Source organism: Dunckerocampus dactyliophorus, chromosome 21, assembly GCF_027744805.1.
Source record: "Dunckerocampus dactyliophorus isolate RoL2022-P2 chromosome 21, RoL_Ddac_1.1, whole genome shotgun sequence".
Lineage (NCBI taxonomy): Eukaryota > Metazoa > Chordata > Actinopteri > Syngnathiformes > Syngnathidae > Dunckerocampus > Dunckerocampus dactyliophorus.
The window spans coordinates 10325045-10346671 of NC_072839.1; the positions used below are offsets into that span (position 1 = coordinate 10325045).

The window sequence follows — 21627 nt, forward strand, 5'->3', positions numbered from 1 at the left end:
GCTGACTCAGTTGATACCACTGCAGGCTATGGTGCTGGGGCTCGGGGTTCAAATCCCAGTTGTTTTGTCAAAAAACTAATTTCCCCAGGTCCAGTCATCACTACCGATACAATATCATGAGTGATCGCCAGCCGGCTGACTCAGTTGCTACCACTGCAGGTGCTTGGGGTTCAAATCTCACTTTTTTTGTCAAAAAACTAATTTCACCAGGTCCAGTCATCACTACCGAAACAACATCATGAATAATCGCCAGAAGGCTAACTCAATTGCTACAACTGCAGGCTACGGTGCATGGGCTCGGGGTTCAAATCCCACTTATTTTGTCAAAAAACTAATTTCTCCGGGTCCAGTCATAACTACCGATACAACATCATGACTGATCGCCAGCCGGCTGACTCAGTTGATACCACTGCAGGCTATGGTGCAGGGGCTTCGGGTTCAAATCCCAGTTGTTTTGTAAAAAAACTAATTTCTCCAGGTCCAGTACGTATTGCAGTCATCACTACCGATGACAATCATGTGTGATTGCCAGCGACTGACTCAGTTGCTACCACTGCAGGCTATGGTGCAGGGGCTTAGGGTTCAAATCCCAGTTGTTTTTGTCAAAAAACTAATTTCTCCAGGTCCAGTACGTATTGCAGTCATCACTACCGATACAATATCACGTTTGACTGCCAGCGACTGACTCAGTTGCTACAGCTGCAGGCTACGGTGCAGGGGCTTTGGGGTTCAAATCCCACTTGTTTTGTCAAAAAACTAATTTCTCCAGGTCCAGTACGTATTGCAGTCATCACTACCGATACAATATTATGAATGTTTGCCAGCTGGCTGACTCAGTTGATACCACTGCGGGCTATGGTGCAGGGGCTCGGGGTTCAAATCCCAGTTGTTTTGTCAAAAAACTAATTTCCCCAGGTCCAGTCATCACTACCGATACAATATCATGAGTGATCGCCAGCCGGCTGACTCAGTTGCTACCACTGCAGGTGCTTGGGGTTCAAATCTCACTTTTTTTGTCAAAAAACTAATTTCACCAGGTCCAGTCATCACTACCGAAACAACATCATGAATAATCGCCAGAAGGCTAACTCAATTGCTACAACTGCAGGCTACGGTGCATGGGCTCGGGGTTCAAATCCCACTTATTTTGTCAAAAAACTAATTTCTCCGGGTCCAGTCATAACTACCGATACAACATCATGACTGATCGCCAGCCGGCTGACTCAGTTGATACCACTGCAGGCTATGGTGCAGGGGCTTCGGGTTCAAATCCCAGTTGTTTTGTAAAAAAACTAATTTCTCCAGGTCCAGTACGTATTGCAGTCATCACTACCGATGACAATCATGTGTGATTGCCAGCGACTGACTCAGTTGCTACCACTGCAGGCTATGGTGCAGGGGTTTAGGGTTCAAATCCCAGTTGTTTTTGTCAAAAAACTAATTTCTCCAGGTCCAGTACGTATTGCAGTCATCACTACCGATACAATATCACGTTTGACTGCCAGCGACTGACTCAGTTGATACCACTGCATGCTATGGTACAGGGGCTTGGGGTTCAAATCCCAGTTGTTTTGTCAAAAAACTAATTTCTCCAGGTCCAGTACGTATTGCAGTCATCACTACCGATACAATATTATGAATGTTTGCCAGCTGGCTGACTCAGTTGATACCACTGCAGGCTATGGTGCTGGGGCTCGGGGTTCAAATCCCAGTTGTTTTGTCAAAAAACTAATTTCCCCAGGTCCAGTCATCACTACCGATACAATATCACAAAAGATCGCCAGAAGGCTAACTCAGTTGCTACCACTGCAGACTATGGTGCAGGGTTTCGGGGTTCAAATCCCAGTTGTTTTGTCAAAAAACTCATTTCGCCAGGTCCAGTACGTATTGCAGTCATCACTACCGATACAATATTAAGAATGTTTGCCAGCTGGCTGACTCAGTTGATACCACTGCAGGCTATGGTGCAGGGGCTTTGGGTTCAAATCCCAGTTGTTTTGTCAAAAAACTAATTTCCCCAGGTCCAGTCATCACTACCGATACAATATTATGAATGTTCGCCAGCCGGCTGACTCAGTTGATACCCCTGCGGGCTATGGTGCAGGGGCTCGGGGTTGAAATCCCAGTTGATTTGTCAAAAAACTAATTTCGCCAGGTCCAGTACGTATTGCAGTCATCACTACCGATACAATATTAAGTCGCCAGAAGGCTAACTCAATTGCTACAACTGCAGGCTACGGTGCATGGGCTCGGGGTTCAAATCCCGATACAATATTATGAATGTTCGCCAGCTGGCTGACTCAATTGCTACAACTGCAGGCTACGGTGCATGGGCTCGGGGTTCAAATCCCACTTATTTTGTCAAAAAACTAATTTCTCCGGGTCCAGTCATAACTACCGATACAACATCATGACTGATCGCCAGCCGGCTGACTCAGTTGATACCACTGCAGGCTATGGTGCAGGGGCTTCGGGTTCAAATCCCAGTTGTTTTGTAAAAAAACTAATTTCTCCAGGTCCAGTACGTATTGCAGTCATCACTACCGATGACAATCATGTGTGATTGCCAGCGACTGACTCAGTTGCTACCACTGCAGGCTATGGTGCAGGGGTTTAGGGTTCAAATCCCAGTTGTTTTTGTCAAAAAACTAATTTCTCCAGGTCCAGTACGTATTGCAGTCATCACTACCGATACAATATCACGTTTGACTGCCAGCGACTGACTCAGTTGATACCACTGCATGCTATGGTACAGGGGCTTGGGGTTCAAATCCCAGTTGTTTTGTCAAAAAACTAATTTCTCCAGGTCCAGTACGTATTGCAGTCATCACTACCGATACAATATTATGAATGTTTGCCAGCTGGCTGACTCAGTTGATACCACTGCAGGCTATGGTGCTGGGGCTCGGGGTTCAAATCCCAGTTGTTTTGTCAAAAAACTAATTTCCCCAGGTCCAGTCATCACTACCGATACAATATCATGAGTGATCGCCAGCCGGCTGACTCAGTTGCTACCACTGCAGGTGCTTGGGGTTCAAATCTCACTTTTTTTGTCAAAAAACTAATTTCACCAGGTCCAGTCATCACTACCGAAACAACATCATGAATCATCGCCAGAAGGCTAACTCAATTGCTACAACTGCAGGCTACGGTGCATGGGCTCGGGGTTCAAATCCCACTTATTTTGTCAAAAAACTAATTTCTCCGGGTCCAGTCATAACTACCGATACAACATCATGACTGATCGCCAGCCGGCTGACTCAGTTGATACCACTGCAGGCTATGGTGCAGGGGCTTCGGGTTCAAATCCCAGTTGTTTTGTAAAAAAACTAATTTCTCCAGGTCCAGTACGTATTGCAGTCATCACTACCGATGACAATCATGTGTGATTGCCAGCGACTGACTCAGTTGCTACCACTGCAGGCTATGGTGCAGGGGTTTAGGGTTCAAATCCCAGTTGTTTTTGTCAAAAAACTAATTTCTCCAGGTCCAGTACGTATTGCAGTCATCACTACCGATACAATATCACGTTTGACTGCCAGCGACTGACTCAGTTGATACCACTGCATGCTATGGTACAGGGGCTTGGGGTTCAAATCCCAGTTGTTTTGTCAAAAAACTAATTTCTCCAGGTCCAGTCATCACTACCGATACAATATCACAAAAGATCGCCAGAAGGCTAACTCAGTTGCTACCACTGCAGACTATGGTGCAGGGTTTCGGGGTTCAAATCCCAGTTGTTTTGTCAAAAAACTCATTTCGCCAGGTCCAGTACGTATTGCAGTCATCACTACCGATACAATATTAAGAATGTTTGCCAGCTGGCTGACTCAGTTGATACCACTGCAGGCTATGGTGCAGGGGCTTTGGGTTCAAATCCCAGTTGTTTTGTCAAAAAACTAATTTCCCCAGGTCCAGTCATCACTACCGATACAATATTATGAATGTTCGCCAGCCGGCTGACTCAGTTGATACCCCTGCGGGCTATGGTGCAGGGGCTCGGGGTTGAAATCCCAGTTGATTTGTCAAAAAACTAATTTCTCCAGGTCCAGTACGTATTGCAGTCATCACTACCGATACAATATTATGAATGTTTGCCAGCCGGCTGACTCAGTTGATACCACTGCAGGCTATGGTGCAGGGGCTCTGGGTTCAAATCTCACTTGTTTTGTCAAAAAACTAATTTCGCCAGGTCCAGTACGTATTGCAGTCATCACTACCGATACAATATTAAGAATGTTTGCCAGCTGGCTGACTCAGTTGATACCACTGCAGGCTATGGTGCAGGGCCTTCGGGTTCAATTCCCAGTTGTTTTGTAAAAAAACTAATTTCTCCAGGTCCAGTACGTATTGCAGTCATCACTACCGATGACAATCATGTGTGATTGCCAGCGACTGACTCAGTTGCTACCACTGCAGGCTATGGTGCAGGGGCTTAGGGTTCAAATCCCAGTTGTTTTTGTCAAAAAACTAATTTCTCCAGGTCCAGTACGTATTGCAGTCATCACTACCGATACAATATCACGTTTGACTGCCAGCGACTGACTCAGTTGATACCACTGCATGCTATGGTACAGGGGCTTGGGGTTCAAATCCCAGTTGTTTTGTCAAAAAACTAATTTCTCCAGGTCCAGTACGTATTGCAGTCATCACTACCGATACAATATTATGAATGTTTGCCAGCTGGCTGACTCAGTTGATACCACTGCAGGCTATGGTGCTGGGGCTCGGGGTTCAAATCCCAGTTGTTTTGTCAAAAAACTAATTTCCCCAGGTCCAGTCATCACTACCGATACAATATCACAAAAGATCGCCAGAAGGCTAACTCAGTTGCTACCACTGCAGACTATGGTGCAGGGTTTCGGGGTTCAAATCCCAGTTGTTTTGTCAAAAAACTCATTTCGCCAGGTCCAGTACGTATTGCAGTCATCACTACCGATACAATATTAAGAATGTTTGCCAGCTGGCTGACTCAGTTGATACCACTGCAGGCTATGGTGCAGGGGCTTCGGGTTCAATTCCCAGTTGTTTTGTCAAAAAACTAATTTCTCCAGGTCCAGTGCGTATTGCAGTCATCACTACCGATGACAATAATGTGTGATTGCCAGCGACTGACTCAGTTGCTACCACTGCGGACTATGGTGCAGGGGTTCGGGGTTCAAGTCCCAGTTGTTTTGTCAAAAAACTAACTTCTCCAGGTCCAGTATGTATCGTAGTCGTCACTACCGATACAATATCATGAACGTTTGCCTGCTGGCTAACTCAATTGGTAGCACCACGGTATATGGTGCAGGAGATCGGGGTTCAAATCCCGGTCAGGGCCGCCTAACATGTGATAGGGAGTTGCTCTCCCAGTGGGCGATCAATGTGGCACAATATATGTAGGGACACTCCCTCTGCATTAATTATGGTAAGTATCAACATGATCCAGGGAAAGGTTAAAGGTTAAGTGCCTCAGAGATCTGTTCAGCTGGGTGGAGTCAACATAAAAGGAGAAGTAGGCGTATAGGATTAACAGGGGGCGCCGTGGGCGAAGGCGTAGGGGGGTGGGGCCGGGGTGGGGGGAGGGAGGGAGGGCGTTGGCGAGGGCGTGGGGTGGGTAGGTAGGCGTAGGAGTAGCCAGCAGGCCCTTTTATAAGTTCTCTTACTGTACTTTAAAAAAAACTTTGCAAAAAATTCTTCTTCCATTTTCTGTCTCACACTAACTGGGAAAGCAACGCGAAAGTTACAGACCGGGATTTGAACCCCTATCCCCTGCACCTTGAACCTGCAGTGCTACCAGTTGAGCTAGCCAGCCGGCAAGCATCGGTGATGTTGCATCGGAGGTGATGACTACGAAAACTCATTTCTACAGGTCCATTACGTATTGCAGTCATCACTACCGATACAATATCATGAGTGATTGCCAGCCGGCTAACTCAGTTGCTACAACTGCAGGCTACGGTGCAGGGGCTCAGGGTTCAAATCCCTGTTGTTTTGTCAAAAAACTAATTTCTCCAGGTCCAGTACGTATTGCAGTCATCACTACCGATACAATATCATCATTGCGCGCCAGCCGACTAACTCAGTTACTACCATTACAGGCTATGGTGCAGGGGCTCAGGGTTCAAATCACAGTTGAAAAACTCGGCGTAGGAGTAACCAGCAGGTCCTTTTATAAGTTCTCAAGTTCATGCTGGACCTGGAGAAATATCATCGAATACATTGTCACCAATACACCTCGTACCAGTAACCCGGTAGGTTCAAATCCCGGTCAGGGCCGCTCAACAAGTGATGGAAACGTTGGGTATCCAGCTACATGTACTTGTTTTGTCTAGATAAAGACAAATGGAAAGAAAATGGAAGAAGTTTTTTTAAGTACAATAAGAGAACTAATAAAAAGGCCTGCTGGCGGACTCCTACTCTTTTTGCCCACCTCACGCCAACGCCCGCAACACTCCATATGACATGTTAGGTAACCCTACCCGGGATTTTAACCCCAATCCCCTGCACCATAACCTGTGGTGCTACCAACTGAGTTAGCCAGCGGGCGATCATTCATGATATTGTATCGGTAGTGATGCTTTGCTTGCTGGTGTGAGAGAAAATGGAAGAAGACTTAAATAAATGAATTAACTTGTAAAGTACAATAAGAGAATTTATGAAAGGCCAGCTTGCTAACTCCTACTCTTGCCCACCCCACACCCAACTCATCTCCTGTGCAACATACAGTCAAACTTGTCTATAGCGGCCACTAGAGGGAGTCTGCAAAAGTGGCCGCTATAGACAGGTGGCCTCCATAGACAGGTTGGTGTCCAGTTTGAATGTTGACCAGTAGAGGAAAAATAAGGAAAAAAAAGGGAAAAAAATAATAATAATAATGTTGACCAGTAGATGGTACTGCGGACTGCTGATAAAAGTTGTACAGCACTACTAGGCTTGTTATTATCATGGTTCATGGTTTTAATCCTGAACATGCATGAGTCAAACAGTAGCACATCACATAGTACAATTCACAATTTTGCATGCCCAAAAAGGAGTAGGAAGAAGCAAAGCTTATTTAATCCTACCCCTCATCAGTTTTACATCAGTTGCAATACATTTATTCACCTCTTGTTCTTCCAAGTGTACTTTGTAGGTCTACATGACAATGTAGTGCAATTATAGCCAAGGTTTTTACTTACTAAAAGGAAGCTAGAGGCTTAATAAGAACTGATAACTGATAAAATACTTCAGTTAAGTACAACCAAACTCAGTTTTGCTCCCGCTGCCGCATGCATGCTAGCATATGTTTTTTTTTTTTTTGTAGCGTCACTGGGAGCACGTCCTGTTCCCAGCCTACTTTGCGGTAATGTTTTGGTGCAAATGCTCTTAAAGTTACAAAAGAAGCTCAAAAGAAGACGGCTTTTTTATGTGGAACAACTGACAGTTTGTGTGGATCTTGTGAATGACTGTGACTGGGCTAGGACTCAGTAATTAAAGTCCCCACACGACGCCTTCATTGATTGAAAAACAAAACTTTTTCGTGCATGAAGCTTCTACTTGAGTTGGTTATTTGGCTGCTATATGCAGTCAGATATTGACCAAGGGAGACAAAATGGGTGGCTGCTGGCTGCGTTGGACAGGTGACTGCTATACACAGGGTCTATAACATGTAAATATGCTGGGGGGGATTTTTCAGTGGCTGCTATAGGCAGGTGGCCCTTCTATAAAGGTGGCCGCTAAGACAGGTTTGACTATTTATTTTTGCAAAGGCTGCATAACAAGAAAATATAGGTTATTCATGGGCACCTTCGATGTGTGTCTGCACACGTCTCATCACGTACTGACAAAACCTTTTCAGTGTTACAATCAACAAAACACAATACACATGTTCCTGAATGAGCACATACCTTAATGAACTCAAAATACAATGTTAGTGTTTTTAACCATTGCTTCCAATCACTGTTTTATCCTCTTTCCATTCCTCTCATGAATTGTATGTATTAAACTAAACCCATATCCAACACTATACCCTTTTCCTGTATTGTCGTTGTAATCACCCTGAATGAAATAAACACCAAGTATTTTATACTTTCTATGACCACTAAGAAATTACATAGTGTAGCTTTAACTTCACTTTCAAATGTGGAACGTACTTTTCCGTCACAGCTTCTTGAATGAATTAGCAATAGCATAGCACAGCACATGTGCTCTTTAGCCTAACTTTGCCTTATACTTAGCTTCGTATTTACAGGAAGACAAGCATCACATTACAATACATATTCACTCTGTTTGACATACGTTTTGGCTGTACATGTATTCACCTGACTCATGTGCATCCCTTAACAATATACACGTAGAATTTGGTCATTCACACATTGCCACGGACGACGAGTCCGCCATTTTCAGTACACAACGAGGAACGTCACTCTAACGAGCTCATTAACGTGCATATTCACTTTTTAGCTTGACACCTGTTCCACTCTAAAGCATTTATTAACTGTTACAACTGCTGTCTATTACTTATATATGGTTTACAAGTCATCTTACCTACAAAACAAGGAAATATAGGTTATTCGTGGGCACCTTCGGTGTGTGTCTGCACACGTCTCAACTTTTTCTTCGTCTTCCACAGGACGTCAGCTTCTAATGCGCGTGGCACCCTCTGCTGGCGAAAACCTATTATATTACACTAACAACACAAAAGACATCAACAGTGGCTCTTGTAAAAACTGACTTTAAACATCAAAATTAAATGGGGGGCAACTATTTCCGTGTATTCATCTATATCAGGGGTGCTCACACTTTTTTAGCCTGCGAGCTACTTTTAAAATGACCAAGTCCCAAAGATGTACCTACTACTATAAATATAGAAAGTATATATATTTACTGTATTTATTTTTTTTAAATATGAGTAGGTATTTATGTACATTATCGATGTATATCAGGAGTGCACGCACTTTCTCAGCCTGCAAGTACAAGTCAAAATGATCTACCTCTTTCTAATAAACACATAACATATACAAAATGTAACCAGTCAACTCTGAAATTCTATTGTAAATATTAATGATTAGTATTTCACGTTCACATTTTCAAAGTTTACAGGTAATCAAAGAAGTTGCTATCATAATTCACTTCAATGTGGAAGTAAAGATAATTACACATAACTCCTAAATAGTTGTGTACATAACTTGAGTACTGGTAATATGTCAGTCAAATTAGCTATGTAACGTTCATGAGGGCACACAGTTCATGTATTACATCCAGTTAGCATTTGATATCAAACATTACACATATACAAGAGTTTAAAATGATCCATAATCACAATAATAACGATGAAAGTTGCATCTTCGTGTGCACCTTGAAACGCTGCAGGGGAGCAGGCGCGAATCAGGATGTATGATGACGATGCAAATCTTAATGTCAGCTTACTGATGTCATATAACATACAACTACAAAGTGACGTTTACGCGATCTACCCAAACTACCTTGGCGATCTACCAGTGGCTACCCCTGATCTATATTGTATCATAGTGCCACACATGCAGTTTCATGGTGGTTTTGGGTTCCAAACCCGGTCAAGGTATATTGGGCATCCAGCTACTTGTTCTTGTTTTGTGTAGAAAAAGACAAATGGTTTCCTGGCTATTTCTCCAGGTCCAGCATGTATGGTCATCATCACCTCCGAAATGTGGGGAAATCCAACATTTCTGAAAAAGAACATAATTACAACAGAAAAATAAGGTGGTGGTCGTGTGATGGTCTGGGGCTGTTTTTGCTGCTTCAGGATCTGGAAGACTTGCTGTGATGAATGGAACCATGAATTCTGCTGTCTACCAAAAAATCCTGAAGGAGAATGGCCGGCCATCTGTTGGTGACGTCAAGTTGAAACCAACTTGGGTTCTGCAGCAGGACAATGATCCAAAACACACCAGCAAGTCCACCTCTGAATGGCTGAAGAAAAACAAAATGAAGACTTTGGAGTGGCCTAGTCAAAGTCCTGACCTGAATCCTATTGAGATGCTGTGGCATGACCTTAAAAAGGTGCTTCATGCTGGAAAACCCTCCAGTGTGGCTGAATTACAACAATTCTGCGAAGATGAGTGGGCCAAAATTCCTCCACAGCGCTGTAAGAGACTCATTGCAAGTTATCACAAACGCTTGATTGCAGTTGTTGCTGCTAAGGGTGGCCCAACCACTTATTAGGTTTAGGGGGCAACCACTTTTCCGCACAGGGTCATGTAGGTTTGGATTTTTTTCTTCCTTAATAAAAAGTTTCATTTAAAAACTGCATTTTGTGTTCCGTTGTGTTGTCATTAACTAATATTTGACTAATATTTACATTTGTTTGATGATCTGAAACACTTAAGTGTGACAAACATGCAAAAAAATAAGAAATCAGGAAGGGGGCAAACACTTTTCACAACACTGTATGCGTATATAACATTGGATTATTTATTATGATTTATTATTTGTGTTTCCCTTTAAAAATTGTTGAACCTGCTTCAAAAAAACTATGCAATTTTATGTTTCCCTATTTGATCCCTTATAAATAAACCAAACTGAAGTGCGTAACGAACGGTGACTACGGCGTACCGTTACAGCCCGACTTTTAACCGTTTTGCTCCAAAAGGAAGTTCATTTAATACGAAGCCTCTCCTCCCCCTTTCTCTTCTTGCTCTTACCCAACGAGGGGCCAAATCTCTTCAGCATTTCCAGCCCTGTGAGCTAATTTGACAGCTCACGGGGGTGACGCTGATTCCACTTCGCAGAGACAGGTACCCTAGGGCTAGCCAGCTGGATCGCAGTGGATGCTTACAGATTTGGCTTTAGATTCATGCTGGGTGTCATCTGTCTCTTTGGTCTGGCGAAGGATAATTTTTGTGTGTGTGTGTGTGTGTGCCCTGACATCATGTGCCTGAGCAGTTTGTGCCTGGCAGGCTTTGTCTGTCCAGGTTGGCCATCAAACACAGCCAGCGTGGCCCTAATCTGACGAGGCACCGCTCCAAACATGCCACAGCAGCCCAAGAAGTGTGTGTACGTGTGTGTGTGTGTTTCACGTGACCTCAGGGCACACCGTCTTTTTTTTTTTAACATTATTATTCCTGCTCCTTGCCTTCTTTGCTCTGTCCAATTTCACCTCCAAAAATGCTTTCTCTAGTTGCAAATCCATACACTCAGCCTCAACAGGTCCGGAGCATCCTCCAGCCTGTTGCCCTCTTTTGGAGCAAAAGGCCGTCCCTCCTCATGCTGGGATAGACAAGGGGACAGCCCCCCATGGAAAAAATGACATCCCGCTTCTCGTTAATCTCAGGGACGAGCCCCGAAATGGCGACTGACGCTAATAGCTGCCGACACACTCGAGTTCTCCCCCGAGTGCCGATCTCAAGTTGAGATTCCTTTGACAAGGTTTCATTCCGTTTTTGTGGCAAAAGAGATAAAAATGTTCCCTGAAAAGCGTAGAGTGACGAGTGCATATGTTCTCAAGCCGCCACCGCCGCCGTGACTTCCCATCATGCCTTTGGGACAGAGCGATGGCAGCATGGCGGAGTCACGCTACACAAAAGTACCGTGGCCTGGAGTACGCTTGGCCTCCCTGCTGCACTCACTGTCTCACTTTACTTTGCACTCTCTGCCTCCACCTCCTCCCCACCTTACAACCTCATGACATGATGTATTCCCCCTCCAGCAAGACGAGGGACAAGAAAGCAATGTGTGTGTGCAGCGCCAGGATGGACGATCTGCTGGCTGTCCAACGACGGAGAAAGGCTGAGTGGGAGGGGATGAGCAGCAGGTCCACCACCAGCGGCCCCTCTGACCCAAGTGAGTACCCAAGCCTCCTTTCTCTAGACACCCCCCACACCTCCACCTGTTCATCAGTGTGTTGTGAACACAAAGCATCACCCCCCCCACATGAACCTTTGGTGTCAGGATCTCAAAGACAAACACGCATAGAGAGAATGCAAAATAATTACACCCAATGGGTAATACAATATACTGTATGTGTGTGTGTGTGGTCAAGGCAAAGCCAGTGGGCATATGTGGTAAACCCCCCCCCACACACACACACGCACACACACTGCACCACTGCATCAGTGCTGCAGGACATCATTTGATGATGTTGACCTGCAATGCATATGCACTAGTTGAATCTATTACATGGAAACTAATCCTATATATTATTCCTGAATCAGGTGCATTTTTTTTCTTGTGGCTGCCAATTAATTTTAATATAATGTGCACACTCGAGATAAATAATAAATAAATGTCATTGTATTGCGGTATAGACAGTATTTATATTTTATTAGTTTATTATTTTTTAATCTGATGACGATGGTCCATATTTATTATATATTTATACTTAGATTTTATTATCATTGTATTTATATAGATTTTTAGATTTTTTTTTTACTTATATTTACATGTTTTTATTATTCTACTACTTTTTTGATGACATACAGTACATAGTTATACACATTACAATGAACATAAACTAATATAAACAGTAATAACACATATAAATAAATATATAAAAATATATATAGTCAAGTTTTATTTAATGTAATATATTTGGTAGGTTTATCACCAATTTTTAAAAATTATTTTTCTAATATCTTGTACCTTTTTTTAGACATGAAATCAAACTTCTTTGACAACATGCATAGTCAAATAGTCTAATATAAACAAATAAAATAATCCTAAATATGGCCAATAATTTACACATATATGTACAGTATTTATAATAAGAGTAAAATGTGCATTAACAAAAAATACATCTGGTTTAGGTCTATTATAATTGAAATTATACAATATAATATAACCACTATCTTATGGCAAATGTACAATTAAAGAGTCCCATCACTAATGAATGTAGGGTTAATTGGTGTGGAACATTGTAAAAAAAAACAGCAATTCCAAAACAAATATAAATACTAAGTTGAAATAGTCATTTATTGACGATTATGTTATGTAGTGCATTAATCCAAAGTAGGTAAAATATTATGAAACAATTTATGATGGCTAATGTTCTCAAATTAAATGTATGCTGGTTTGGGGTGTAATTCATTTTAAACAAATATCTCAAAAACATTCCTGGATGCTAAAAAAAAATAAAAAAAAATAAAAATAAAAATAAATAAATACTGTAGTAGTAGGACTGTGAGCATTTTTTACATATTTTGGAGACCATCCCAGAGTGGATATGTGCTGGGGTGTCAAATGAAAAGCAGAAATGTACTTAACAAACCTGCAGGAAACACACACACACACACACACACACACAAAGCATGTGAGGTGCTCTTACGCGAGCGTGTGCAGAATGTAGCTGAACATTTGGTGCAAATAGTGAACAAGGACAGATATTTCCTTGCCTCGCTACAGTTTGTTTTGAGTATTGCAACATTACAAAGCTTTCAATTTGAAATTAGATGAATTACCATTTTGTATGAATTAAAAAAATGCAAATTAAGTCACAGTAAATGAAAAAAATCTCTTTACAAATGAAGGTTCGGAGATGAATACTGCATTTAACCATCCCTATCTCCAATTTAATGTTTTTAATTGCCCCCTCCAGAGTTATGAATAAACAAAACAACAAGATGCACGCTGGTGTCACTGAGAGTTGCTGCTTGCTGGTGCTGACATTGTCTATTTATCGTTCTACTTCACTCACACACACACACACACACACACACTCACACACACACACACACACAGAACACCAGTTTGTTTTGATCCCCTGGCTACGATCAATCATTTAATCCCTTTAATAGGCCCAAATCAAAACTAATGGTGCATGTAATAACTGTTTCAGTAAACAATGTAGACACGAGGGCACTTAGAGATGTCTTCCTAACGGAGTGTCACAATCCTAATGAATATTTGGGGTTTGCAAGGTATTAACTATTTGGCCAAACATTGTCTCTTGTAGCTACATATCCTTTCTTTGTGTTTATTTGTGCATTTATGCTTGCATTTTTGTTTTGTAATCTCATAACCATATGGAAAGTTGAGGCCATCTTGTGGTGAAGTCATGGTCTTGATGTTGAAAGGAGAATTTTAAGCAATTAATTACAAGAACATCAGTCTAGACGCAACCTCATATATATTTGAACAATCCAGTTAGGTGAAAACATATTCAAATATAATGACGTCTATGTATTAAAAAGGGGAAAGCAGTGTTGTAGTAGTATCTCCATAGAGCAAGACTGACATCTGCTGGACCTCCACACTCCCAGCCTTCTTTTCTTCTGTCTGCTTACAAATCAATAAATACATTTTTTTAAAGTATGGTAGCTACTATTTACCGTAATTTTCAACCACTTTCACAGAATTATTTGTATTCGGAAGCGATAAATCAACAAAAAAGACGTCTGACAAAATGGTATGCCCCTATTTTTTGCGACTTGGTTCAATCCATTCGCTTGTACCCGGAAGTAGTAGTGAATGTTTGTTTGTTATTCGTGTCAGCTGCCTTCGATTCACATGACTACACTATGTTAACTAGTCGGATTTTTTTTAAATAGAACATAAACAGACACAATTAAATACACTGGATATCGCATTTAAATCATAGGTTACGTTTGTGCTCCGCCAGTTTGCTTAAATTTTGGAGGAACATATTACTGCTAGTTTAGCAATTAGCTTCCGGTGAGCCGCTAGCTAAAGTAAAGGGGATTACAATGATATTTTACTCATGAAGATCGTCTTTAGAGTTTGTAAACATGGACAGGATCATTAAAGGTGAGTGCACTTGGCGTTAATAAAGTATGTGGTTTGCACAATATGTTTAGGTCAACATCATCAAGTGGAGCAGTGCAACAGTTGTGTTTTTGCTGCTCCTGCAGATGTTGGCGATATCCAGTCTCGACTGTTTGACCACAGGCCCATTGTCAATGCAGAGATCCGCTACTTTGTCAGAGAGTTTGAGGTACAGTATATACAACACAGCAATCTATAAATGCCATTATCCTTTTAAATCCAGAACTAAACACTGACGTTTCCTCTGCCGTCGGCCCAGGAGAAAAGAGGACACAGGGAGAGCCGACTGCTGGAGAACCTCCATAAAATGGTGCAAGAAACAAATGAGCAAACGCTTCCTGCAGATTTGGAAGGTATAAAGCAGCAGCTGTCTAACGTCATTGGCCGATGTAAGTATGATTTTAAAATACACATTACAGCAATTCATTATCTATTAGGTTTTTTTTTTTAACTAAATGGGAATTGTGGCACAACAGAAAGCTGATCACAGTTTACATTGTGTGTCACAGTAGAGGCTGCTAATCACATGGCAGAAAGAGTCCAGCAGAGGGAGCTAGAAGCACAGAAGGTAACTCGAACAGGACCAGTACCGCGTTTGTTGTCCCGGCGAAAAAAAAGATAGAACAACGTACAGTGTGTGTAAATATATTATTTTGTCATTATTAATTTTATTAACCCTTTGGAGTCCCGGGTATTTTTAAAGTTTGAATGTACTTTTGTGTTTACCTTTTATATTTTACCTTTCAACTGTTCATTTTGCCTTTGTTTGTGTGACTGTAGAGTTATTTATTTTTTACATAGTGTATTAAGAAAGATATTCAGATAATCACTGCAGACCTTTAAATCAGAGTAGTTTTTTTATTAGTGTAAAATATGTCTAACATTTAATGTACCCTTAGATTGCAAATAAAATGTATAATTCAAAAACTCATGTACAAGTTTAAGTGAAATGTGGTGAAATAGTTATTTACCTAAAAGAAAAAAGTCAGGCCTGTGTAAGAACTTGAAAGCTATGTCTGTCTTTGCGTCAGTTGGCCACTTGGTGGCAGTGCTGGCTTAACTCGCTCCATCTGCAACCAAACGGCTGTTCATGCTTTGTTTGATCGATGGCGAGCTATGATACAGTCATGGTGAACAATATTGGTCATAAATTTGGTTTTAATTGACCAATTTTCACCATTTAAAGACTCGTATGCAGTTTAAAGTCTGCACTTTTGCCGTGAGTTGAATGGGAGGGTTGGTGAGCCTGCCACGGAATGCTACGACACCTATTATGCTGCACCTGCGTAGGTCGCGTGATACAAATTTGCTGACGTTTGAGAGAGGTCATATTTATTTTTTGCATATAAATATTCTAATTATTTTTACTAATTATCTGTGTTCTGTGTGTATTAAACTCCATTTTTTTGGTTATTGATTTATTTTGCATGTCTTAACAGAGCCATATTGTTAAAATTTAACAAAGTCTAACTTAATCTTTTGGTTGGTTATGCGTATGTCAAATACGAGCCGGTCTGCAGTGCTGGTCAACCTGCAGTTTATTTTATGTACCATTTTGGGGCTTTTAGGGCAGCGCGGTGGTCTAGTGGCCTAATCTCCATTGAATCTCCATTTGGACATGTCTGTTTGGGGTTTGCATGTTCTTCCTGTGCGTGTGTGGGTTTTCTGCAGGTACACTGGCTTCCTCCCACATTCCATAATCATGCATGTAAAGGTAATTGTCCATAGGTGTGAATGTGAGTGTAAATAGTTGTGTGTGTGTGTGTATAGGTGTCCTTGGATTGACTGGCAACCAGTTCAGGGTGTACCACACCACCTCTTGCCTAAAGTCAGCTCACCAGTGACCTTAATGAGGGCAAACTGTATAAAAAATGAATTAATTATTTTTATTTATTAAATATTCTTATTCATGTGTCCTTCCAGAGCAGCCAGCTGCAGGAAAACATGGAGCGTATGAAAGATGAGTGGGCAGACTTCCTGAAAGAGCAGCTGAGGCTGAAGGAAGAGGTGGATGAAGAACATGCCAAGGCTGTGGGACAAGTCAGCATTCAGTACAGTGAAAAAAAGAAGGATCTGGATAAGTTATTATTGGATAATTAGCAATGCCAAGTGATAAACACAAATCTTAACGGCCAGCTTTGCATAATATAAATAGTGCCACGATTCTCAGAAAAACAAATCACCTCATCTACCGTTGAGATATTTTTAAAACGTTGGCCCAAAAAAAAAAGTTCAAAAGAGCTATCAGTTGTATTTATATTTAGTTATTAATTAGAGCAGTCATTCAGAAGAAAATCTATAAAATCTGCGGGGAAAAAAATCTGACTTTTTGACGAAATAATTGAGGTACATTGCAGTAAATCCTGATTGAATTGATGAAAGTGTAATTCACCAACGTCGCCACTAGGTAGTGCAAGTACATTGCGGTTAGACTACCGCTAAACAATAATAAAGATGTATGTGGGGATATTATGTGGTCATCGACTTGTACAACACACTTATTTGTAGTATTACAATACATGTTTATGTACAACACAGACATATGGACGGTTTTGTGCTTTGTCTTCTAGAAGTTTCCATGTTTTATACTGGAAGTGTTTGGTCTGCAGCAGGCCTCCATCAAAGGAATTAGAATAAAGCTGCTCAGGTGCAAGCTTTTTTTTTTCCATTTGGCTCATGTCTCCTTAAGCTCTCATGCAAGGTCACGCTTCATTTCCTTGGCCTGTGTGTGTCGTGTGCATGTGGTCACGTGTGTCAAAGTAAGAGTCAGTGGTGGCGGGACGTGGTGGTCGCTATGTCAAGAGATCAGAGAGGGCACAGCCACGCCAGCAAATGTTCACAGGAAAAGGGCCAGCGTCAATTTGCCCTGTGCGCACTTTACTGAGGCGTGCGTGTGCTGGTGACGCGCTGCAGCTGTCCAACGTGGAGACAGCTCATCATGGCCTAATAAGCAGTGACAAGACGGAAACATGGTCGGCCTCTGCCAGCAAAGGCGCCTTTTTCATCTGCCCTTGTTTATTTTTTGGTTTGACTGGGAAGCAAGAAAAACAGAGCCTGTGAAAGGTCACATCCAGAAGTGGGGAGAGACGAGGGCGGGGCCTCTTCTCAGGACTGACGTGACAATGTTCACCACTCTAAGCTCTTCTAATGATTTTGGACTCCAGCTGGATGGTGGCACATAAAGACTACCTAACCAGCTAACCACACTTAACTACATATGTGTACCTTCATACCCACCCATTTGCCTACCTACCTACCCTCCTATATGTATGTATACATACCCATCTACCGTATCTACTACCTACCAAGGTATCTGCCTCCAGCATGCACACTTGCACAGAGATGCCGTCAGTCAAAACACTCATTGTTAAGAAGCGAGCACTGTGTTCTTGTTCCTGTTTTCAGGGGCTCTCATGCCATAGCGCTGCGGTGGCCAGCGCCAACATAAATGCTAAATAAAGGAAAGCCTGCAGCAAAGTCTGGAGCCCCATTAGTCTCAAGGCCATAAGAGATAAGGGGACTGTAACAAACAGCATGTGTGATGTTTGAAACACCTGAAACAATGCCTTATCATTTAAAACAACTGTTATGTATCAGCTTTGTCACGCAATAACCGTGTTTTCACCCTTCTCTGACCCTGATGAACTTTGGGAACCACCAACAAACCCCATCAGTGTGCATTTCCCAATATCCTGTATCCTTCTTTACAGCTGCAATTATAGCAAACTAATAAAACACCAGCGTTGTTAGGTTGGAACTTCCTTGAAGAAACAAATAAAATCCCAAGGACGGCTAAAGTTTCAACCAAACTTTGCATTTTCTCCAAAGCCTACGTGATCACCTTTCACTGGGGTCGACAGATGAGAAAAAGCAGGTCTTCGGGACACAATTTGAGTGCAGGAACAATGGGATGTAAGCTATTCATTCACCACAGCTTTCCTGGCAGCTTATGAGAATTCTCAACCTCTTTTTTTCCCCTATTGTGCTACAAGCTGGGCCCCTGTTACTCAATTACGGAGGGTCCCAAATGAAAATGCCAGTGAACAAAAGCACTGCACTTCCAAGTTAATAAGCCAGCATAACAACACTCCAGGGAGGCAGTGATGCTTCCTGGGCGCATGGTAATGCAGGTGCTGATATGAATTCTTTGGCTATAGAGAATGTGCTCCCCCCTCTCCAAGCTGCAGTAAAACTAATTAAGAAACTGATATTTCTCATGGGGAAATTTAGCAGGCACGCTGGACAATCTCCGCTTAGAAAATGAGCACTGGGTGGCACATAAAAGCCATCATTGCCAAGAAATGGGGCTGAAATTAAATGGACCACTTTTTGCTATAAATGGCCTAATGGTGAAAACTGACACGTGAACGTGTTACTTTTTTTTCCCCCCTGTACCTTCCACTAAGGATGTTGGTTTCATCGCTTGTAGAGGAACAACAAAGAAAGCATTACTTAAGAAAAAATACATTAAATTGTTTCATTTGTTGTATTTTTTTCGATTAACTTAATACTTTAGGTTTGCATTGCATTTGATCATGTAATATATTTGTGTAATATAATTGTGTGCGACAAGTTGACACATTTTTATTTTAAATTTTAATTTTTTTTAGTATGCAGTCCAAGTAAGCCATCAAATCTTTGATGTGGATCTGGATAAAGATCCATAATTATTTTTTTACCCCACTTTTGTTCATCACTTTAAAACATTATTTATTTTTATTTTATTTCATTTGTATTTAATTTGATTTCATCTGTTATTTACCTTATTTTTAATGATATTTAAAAAAGTGTTTGCCGCCTTCCTGGTTTCTTATTTTCTGCATGATTGTCACACTTACATGTTTCAGATCATCAAACAAATGTAAATATTAGTTAATGACAACACAACTGAACACAAAATGCTGTTTTTAAATGGAACTTTTTATTAATGAGGGAGAAAAAATCCAAACCTACATGGCCCTGTGTGAAAAAGTGATTGCCCCCTAAACCTAATAAGTGGTTGGGCCACCCTTAGCAGCAACAACTGCAATCAAGCGTTTGTGATAACTTGCAATGAGTCTCTTACAGCGCCTCCTTCAGGATTTTTTGGTAGACAGCAGAATTCCATTTATCACAGCAAGTCTTCCAGGTCCTGAAGCAGCAAAACAGTTCCAGACCATCACACTACCACCACCATATTTTACTGTTGGCATGCTGTTCTTTTTCTGAAATGCGGTGCTACTTTTACGCCACATGTGATGGGAGTTATGTTTTAAGTTATGTTATAACTTTAGTTAAGTTATGTTTTAACAGGGCGGGGCAATCACTTTTCCACACAGGGCCATGTCTGTTTGGATTTTTTTCTCCCTTAATAATAAAACGTTTTATTAAACTGCATTTTGTGTTCAGTTGTGTTGTCATTGATTGATATTTAAATTTGTTTGATGATCTGAAACATTTAAGTGTGACAAACATGCAAAAAATAAATAAATCAGGAAGGGGGCAAACACTTTTTCACACCACTGGATATACAGTATTATGTATGTATATGGCTTTTTATTTTATGTAGCTGTTTCACACGTTTTTTTTAACTTAGTACTTTTTTTCTAGGTTATAACTCAATAGATTCATGTTTGACAAACGCAATAAATCATTTGTATTCATTAACTTGTTTTATGTATTTATTTTGAGCATGCAGGCCAAGTAGGAAACTATTCATTTAAATTATTATTTTGTTTGGATTCATTTTATTCACTTTTTTTGAATTTGTTCGAGCTTCATATATTTGTGTTTAACAAACTACATAACATTGCATGGATCAAGTTGACAAGAAAATATTCACTGAAGCCAATGTTTCTTTGTGAATAATGCATTTATGTGAATAACAAACAGTTGTACATATTGTTGAGTGTATCAAGTCTGTCGACGCACGTCCAAGACATACAGATAAAGAGTCCAGTAACAACAAACACCTTACTTAGTCAATCATGGAGCAAACAATAGCCTGAGGGATCCGGGATGTTGTCGGCCAGCGGCCACCAGCAGAAACAAACTTGCAGACAACTAGATTCCAGGAGCTTTGGAATGTCTGACTTCACTGCCAACCACGTACTAAAACAATGGCTTCCACGTTCCCTGTTTTCTAATGCAAGTGGGTATTTTTCTGTTATTATGTTACAAATAACCCTCTACTTTTCTGTTACAAAAATAAGCTTTGTTATTGACGTTTCTACTTGACCCGAATGGAAGACGGCATTTTCCCCCCCCCCGAAAAAGGTTTGAAAAGAATGTGTCATCGTACATTTGTGCTTTTCTTCCTGTCGCTCACACACACACCAGTGTCTCAAAGGTTAGGCAAGTTGCTGATTTTAAGATAACAAAGCAGCATAAGAGAATATATCCCTTATTTTATTGCAATCTACCTGTCGCTCAAATTGAAAAAAGATTGACTTGTCCGCTTATACAGTATTTGGGTCAATAGGATAATAGAAAATACACACAGCAACTTGGAAAAATGTGGATGTAACTCATAATTCTTGTGGGATTCTTTTTTTTTTTTCTCCCCAACTAAGCAAACTAGAAAAGCTCTCTCCGATAAATCAGAATAATGATAGACATCTTCTTTAAAAAAAAGAAAAGGATAATCCTCAAAAGTTTTATCACCTTTTTTCTGAAACTGGACTCAAGCCCAGAAAAAGACAAGCTTGTGAACATTTCACAAAGCTAACAAAGCATAACTGTATTTTTTTTCTCTCTTAAACTTCTGGTCTCATTGTTTAGGAGTGAAAAGACGATGGAATGTCTCCCCTGTTGTTCTCGCTGAGCCAACTCATGATGAGATCTCCAAGGAGCATCTAATATCCCACCTGCCTCAACCCCATTGAAAGCCAATAAATCAATCACTTACCGTATATCACTCCAATAATA

General features: G+C 41.1%; 1 protein-coding gene across 1 annotated transcript; it reads left to right on the top strand.

Annotated features, from left to right (window-relative positions):
• The first annotated feature begins 14395 nt into the window (after window positions 1-14395).
• bloc1s5 (biogenesis of lysosomal organelles complex-1, subunit 5, muted) lies at window positions 14396-19596 on the top strand. The gene is made up of 5 exons (XM_054765598.1): window positions 14396-14703; window positions 14808-14890; window positions 14981-15110; window positions 15231-15289; window positions 16645-19596. Exons 1-5 carry the CDS (start codon window positions 14685-14687, stop codon window positions 16819-16821), a joined length of 468 nt encoding a protein of 155 aa, XP_054621573.1. The 5' UTR covers window positions 14396-14684; the 3' UTR covers window positions 16822-19596.
• Window positions 19597-21627: the final 2031 nt, after the last annotated feature.

What these genes read in the sequence shown, in the direction of transcription:
- bloc1s5 (XM_054765598.1), top strand. An exon ending in GTCTAACGTCATTGGCCGAT is followed by an intron (nt 15,111 to 15,230) that starts GTAAGTATGATT and finishes TGTGTGTCACAG; the next exon opens with TAGAGGCTGCTAATCACATG. An exon ending in GGGAGCTAGAAGCACAGAAG is followed by an intron (nt 15,290 to 16,644) that starts GTAACTCGAACA and finishes GTGTCCTTCCAG; the next exon opens with AGCAGCCAGCTGCAGGAAAA.